The following is a 6,126-nucleotide window of genomic DNA, read 5'->3' on the forward strand; positions in this document are numbered from 1 at the left end:
TTTCCAACAGGGAAAAAAGTTACAAATAGTCAGAAAGTATAAGACAAGGGAGAAAAAATACTTTCCACACTTTCTTACTGTTTTCCAACTGGAAACCAGTAACAAAGAGTAGGGGAGTGGGGTAAACCTAAGCTGTTACTGTTTTCTAACGTTTCCAGTTGGAAAACAAAAAGTAGAGTAGTTCCCTCGCCCCACCCCATAGTTCCTTATGTTTTAGAATTTTCCTGCAAGAAATCCCATGGAAAAAATTCTGTTTCCCTCAGGTCAGACCATGCTCAGTGAAGTTTCCAGGCAGATCCCATTAGATCTCTCTACCCTATGCTCCCTAATATGACACTTTTACCATATATACAACTCCGTTCTTCACCTCTAGGTGGCAGAAGGATGATGAGTGAGTCTTCTGTGATAAAGACAGTTCGGATATTCTTCCCTGAGACCTGGATTTGGGATCTAGTTCACATCGAGTGAGTGTTCTTCTTTTCTGTCCTTGTCTATTTTAAGGATCTCGGAGTCACTTCCCAGTGCTCACTGGAAGTCACAAGGAAGGTAAGGGAACATGTAGCTGCTTCCCAGACCTCTATGTTCTTACCCTTGTCTTTCTTCCTAATCAGTGACAGATGAGCTCCCATTTGTTACCCATCTCCAAGCCCCTGAAGCCTGACAGGTTCTAAATTATGCCCTGTTGGATCTTTACCTGGCCCCTGTTTTCAGTACAATACAGGCTATGACATCAAAGGTTTTTGTTTAAAGGACCAAAAAAAAAAAAAAAAAAAAAAAAAGGCAGGAAACCATTTTTGATTTTCAACAGCCAGGTTGCTTTCAGTATTCTCCCAAGGCTGCCAATAGCATCTGCAACAAGAAGGCAAGGAAAAGTGCCTCAAAAAGATACTGATCTTAATTATGAATTTCCATGGTTTAATCTATTTCAAATGTCAACCATAATGTATCATGTCTGATTTGTGGTTTTGGATTTTTTTTATTTTGGGTTACAAAAATACAGCATTCTTTTGTGTTTCTTAAAAAAAAAAACTCGGCATTCCCTACTTTTCCAATTAAAAAAAAGCAATTCCAACATCCTTGCAAGGGATTTAACATTCTGGTCATTGATATGAACCTTCAGCTCTACCTCCAGCGTAACAATATTTTCTGAATATGGAGGGTGTCACGGGGTCAGTCACCACACTGGCACCTCCTGCTGGCTGTTTTGGGAATTATCTCTGGTCAGCAGGTGTGCCATATGGTGGTGGTGGCGCTCCCGTCCTTGTCTCTGCCTGCAGACCCACTGCAGTTCCAGTCTCACTGCCTCTGCTTTGTGGCACAGCCCTCCGACCATGTCACAATCCGGGTTCCCCCCTTCTGGGGGACTCCTTCCGCAACAGTCTAGCTGCTCCTTGCAGCAGCTTGGCAGTCCATAGCCTGGCCACTTCTTCAGCGGTGAGTGTGTATGGGGGGGGAGAGGCGAGACCCAGGCCCGCCCACTACTCTAGTTCCCAGCCCAGGATCCCTGCAAACAACAGCTTCCTAATGGCCCTCCTTTCTTTCTCCACCAGTCTGTCTCAACTCCCTGGGCCACTTCCACGCAGCCGCAGCACCTTTGGCTCCTGCCTCTGGCTCCTTCACCCTCTTCCCAGGGCATTGGGCCTGCAAGTCCTAGCAGTCCTGTTCACGGTGCTAGTTCTGCAGCTCTCTAGGAAGCCAGTCCCCTCCCTTGGGCTTCCTGCAGCAGACTGACTTGCTCCAGCCTGCAGCTTCCTTTTATATGGGCTGGCTGGGCCCTGATTGGCTGGTCCAGCCACTGCCCTAATTGGCTGCAGTCACTACCCTAATTGGCTGTTTTCATGCAGCCCTCCAGGCTGGGTTTTAACCCTATCAGGGCCAGTGCAGGGCAGACGCCCTGTCACAGGGAGGTATATCCTGTGGAACGTAAGTGGGAAAGGAGAATATTATTTCAGCTTGGAAGTCTCGTCTATTGATTAGCTGGAAAATACCCATTGAACGATCAGGTTCTTTTCTCACTTTGTCTCTTGTACCTTTAGTTCTAATGGAAAGGCCAGTGTTTCATTCACCATCCCTGACACCATCACAGAATGGAAAGCCAGCGCCTTCTGCCTGGAAGAGGAGGCTGGGTTTGGCATATCCCCATCTACCTCCTTGACGGCTTTCCTGCTCTTCTTTGTTGATCTGACCCTACCCTACTCCATTGTCCGAGGGGAAAAGTTTAATTTAATAGCCAATGTCTTCAACTACCTGGACAAATGCATCGAGGTACAGTATGTCCTTTCCCTTTCCTTCCTGAGCCCCTCTGAGTAGTGTTTCCAGCAAGGCTCTGAGCAGAACGAAGCATTCACAATCCCATTCCAGCCACTCGGCCTTCTTTACACTGGCTTCCTACACAGCAGTGGAGTGATTTCTTTTAAGCTGGGTCTGTCTACTGGATGCTGATCTATCCTTTAATGGAGAAGGAACTTATTATAACTGAGAACACATTCTGGTCTATCCTTTGGCATTTGGTGTTCTTTGACATATCGCTGTTTGAAACGGGAGTACATCAAAGCGCAATACAGAACTTTTCATAGTAGCATGGTCCACACAGACAATTAGTGCACGGCATGCTAGTGTGTTGTAGATTCATACCATGGCTTGCCATGTACTACCTTGCTATGTAGACAAGCTGTCAGAGAGGATATTGGGCAGGGTATTGGAATAAGTCATTTTGCAAAGTACAATTTGCTTTCTACTTGAATGGCCACTGTATATGGGCATAAGGGTCAGGGTTTATTATCTCCTCTGAAGAATGCCCCATCCCTCCTACCTGTGTTGTACCTCTCTACCCCAGGACAGCTCTAAGGTGACGTCAGTGGGTAGGCAGCAGAATCAGTCTTTGGAGGAGATCAACAAACCCTCCTTTTGTCCCCCAGCCTGGCATTAGGAACAGCATGTGCAATATTATTTTGTCTCCCTCTCTCAGGTCAGTACCGTACTGGAAGAGTCCAGGGATTACAAGATAGAGCCCCTTTCCCAAGAGGGCAACACTGCAAGGGTGTGTGCCAACGAGAGGAAAACCTCCTCCTGGACTATTATTCCTCAAAAACTGGGTAAGCGTCTCTGCCTTTGTCATTCTCATGGCACATTGCTGGATTGTCCAGTCTCAGTCCAGAATTCTCTATCACACGATACCCTGCCCGCTAACCTACAGACAGGAACTGCTGCTATCTATACCAGACTTCACTGAAGCAGCTCTGCTGAATTCCGCTGGCACAATCTCTGCAGGCACATGGCAGTGAAGTAGGACCCCGTGTTCTGCCTCTGTTCTTGTTCCTGACAGTTCATTCCTCTCATGTCTCAGAAAGGACCATTCAGCTCATCTGGTTTTATGTGAAACATTTGCAGGAGTCCACTTGCCTAAGATATTTCTGTGCATAATCCCCAACTCTGCCCAAGCTTGGGAACTTGCTCCTTGTCAACAGAGAATTTTAAATGCCCGAGTCTTGCTCTTAGCTCACTGAAACCCACAAATATCTAAAGCTTTAATCACCAGGGTCTGGACATTGAAAATTTACACATCAGCAACCAAGATCAGAAATCATTCAATAACAACAAAATGTGCTAGGAATATTGGACCAGATCCTGGTGTAAATTGGCATAGCTCTATTGACTTCAGTAAGGTCCCAGTGAGGACCTAGCTCTAAGTTTTCAATACTTTCTTTTCAAAAGTAGCCTTTGTGTGAAATGGTTTGGAGATTTGTATGTGTAGAAAGATGGAAGTATAACATTATTTTTTAACTTACAAAGACTTCCCCCAAAGAGTTTGCCATTGTGGTTCAAATTTCATAATAGGGTCATTTTTAAAGTTCAGAAATAAAAACAACAGGTTGATTTACTTCAAACTGGAATTCAAAAAGCCTGATGTGTAAACAATTTTACTGAACCTAGAGAGTAATCGTGAACTCTTAGAAGCCAAAATAATTTTTCTGTCCAAAATTATAGCACAGTAAAGAGCAGGCTTATAATAGATTTCTGGCTGCAAAGTTAACAATAGAAAAGCTACTGTGTCTCCAGAGTAATTGAATTTTTGTTAGGTTACATTCTGTACTGATTAAAAAGGTATTGGCATCTTCTTCCCATTTCCATGGTGCTGGTACTCGCAAGGGATTATGTGAAGTTCTGCCAAGCTGTCCTGTAAGTGTCAGGTGGGCAGGATTCACCAGTAGTTGTCTCTTCATTGGTGAATTCTGTCTGTGATGAGATGTATTAAACAATGACCAGAATTCATTCACACTGCTGGCTGACTTGGAAGAGAGGGAATTTCTCTTCAGGCCACGCTAGGAGGAGTGAATTTATGCCAGTGTAATTCTAGGCTTTCAGGATTAATTTTCTTTCTTGGGCTTGGGGGGTTTCTTTCAGGTAATGTGAGCTTCGCCGTTACTGCTGAGGCAAAGTCGAGTGACGCATCTCAGGAGCAGGGGATAGAACGCGTGGACACTGTCAGGCAGCTGCTGTTAGTTGAGGTATGATAAAAAAATCCCAACTCTCTGGGAGAGCGAAATGATCTCTCTGGGGTATGTGTCTCTTTTAATTTGATTTGACTCTCCCGCTCCAAAACATCCTGTGAGAGCATCAACTCAGGGTCTGAGACAACTTCTATTTTTTCCCACCTGTCTTGGGGTAGGCCAACTGGCTGATCTGTTGAACAGTGACCCTGAGACTCTGACCAAAGTGCTGTCCTGGGAAGCCCATGGGATACATGTGATCCTTGGAGGAACTAGTGAGACAGGCTGCAACCCACAGAGCAGTTATGGCATCAAAGTTCAACCCACTTTCTCCAAACTAGTTGCCAAACACTCTACCAACGTGGCCAGTACTGGAATTTCACCATCTCCCATATCTTGTGACTGGACTCACTTGGTTGGATTCGGCTGTCAGTTAAGCCTTACACCCATGCAGCTGTAATGAAACCACGACATATTGTCAGCAGAGACAGAACCAGGAACCTTCATCACCAAAAATAAAAGCTCTTCCACGTGAGCAAAAGGAGCACCTCTTTTGGCTGTGTGCAAGGAGCAATCTATCTTTTATCCTCTTTCCCACTAGAGGGAGACATTTTTCCAGGCGCATAGCCGGAGTGGTGCACAGGGGCCATCAGTGGGCTTGTCCAGATGTAACAGAGGACAGAATTTGCACTAATTTATGACATGTGGCATATTACTGCAGCCATGTCTGGAACCAGCCACTCATGGGGTCAAAATTTGCCTTCATTTACACCTGTGGAAGCACAGTGAAGTCAGCGGGGAAGAGATGATCTCAGATTTTGGGGAAGTTCTTTTCCACACATTTGGTGCCTTTGGCCCATTTCTATAGGGATGCAGCAGGGGTGCAGATAACGGGGCAGGATTTGTCCTATGATCTCTAGGGCAGCTACTGCACCAAAGGAAGCTGGAACTGTGACCAGCTCTCCTCAGCTGTGAATTTCTCCTGCACATCTCCCAGCTGTCTTCCTGGAGGAGAGGAATGGTACACAAAGAGCAAATGCTGCTGGGTGCCAAGATGGGGAGGGAGTGATGCTGCTGGAACGGAAGTGCAGTCACCTTCACTCAGTAGTCTGGGGGCAGCCTGTTTACAATGCTGCACGCTACAAAGATGTGCTTTCCAGCATTATTTTGTTTCTGGTTTCATTGTTATGTCTGTTCCTCTCCTCTTCTTCCTTTTTCACTTCCCTGCTGCCAACCAGCCTGAAGGCATCAAAAAGGAGGTGACCCAGAGCTCTCTCATTTGCACAAAAGGTAAGGGCATCTCTCCAAATTCCCTCCTGTAAAGCAGCCATTGCTACAAATTTAGCAAGTGATTGCTATCAGAAAGATTTCCAGATTAAAACACTTTTCAACCAGGGCCCTTCCCTGCCCTGATTAAATAGCCCCTTAGTTCTTTGAAATTGAAAGAGTTGTAGCAATATGTTTCACTCTATGGTTGTTTGTTTGCTTTTCACATGTCAGTCCTTTTGGATCATTAAAATAATGTGTTTGGTTTCACTTGCAGGCCCTCAGACAGTAGCACAACCCTATTCTATTCTAATTCTATTCATGGAAGGTAATGGCTAGTGTGTATGTGCACAGCTACCCTTTAATGAAT

The 6,126-nt window shown here is 45.3% G+C and overlaps 1 protein-coding gene across 1 annotated transcript in view; it reads left to right on the top strand.

The window, feature by feature from the left end:
- The window catches only part of LOC112120764 (ovostatin-like), a 50,452-nt gene that overhangs the window by 31,402 nt on the left and 12,924 nt on the right, over window positions 1-6,126 (top strand). The window contains exons 17-22 of the mRNA XM_026660181.1: window positions 306-464; window positions 2,037-2,265; window positions 2,969-3,095; window positions 4,405-4,508; window positions 5,729-5,798; window positions 6,109-6,126. The exon at window positions 6,109-6,126 is cut by the window's right edge and continues 33 nt beyond it. Coding sequence (XP_026515966.1) covers window positions 306-464; window positions 2,037-2,265; window positions 2,969-3,095; window positions 4,405-4,508; window positions 5,729-5,798; window positions 6,109-6,126 — 707 coding nt within the window. The remainder of the gene's footprint in view (window positions 1-305; window positions 465-2,036; window positions 2,266-2,968; window positions 3,096-4,404; window positions 4,509-5,728; window positions 5,799-6,108) is intronic.

The sequence above is a fragment of the Terrapene carolina genome, unplaced genomic scaffold, assembly GCF_002925995.2.
Source record: "Terrapene carolina triunguis isolate 2854851 unplaced genomic scaffold, T_m_triunguis-2.0 Scaffold733, whole genome shotgun sequence".
Classification (NCBI taxonomy): Eukaryota; Metazoa; Chordata; order Testudines; family Emydidae; genus Terrapene; species Terrapene triunguis.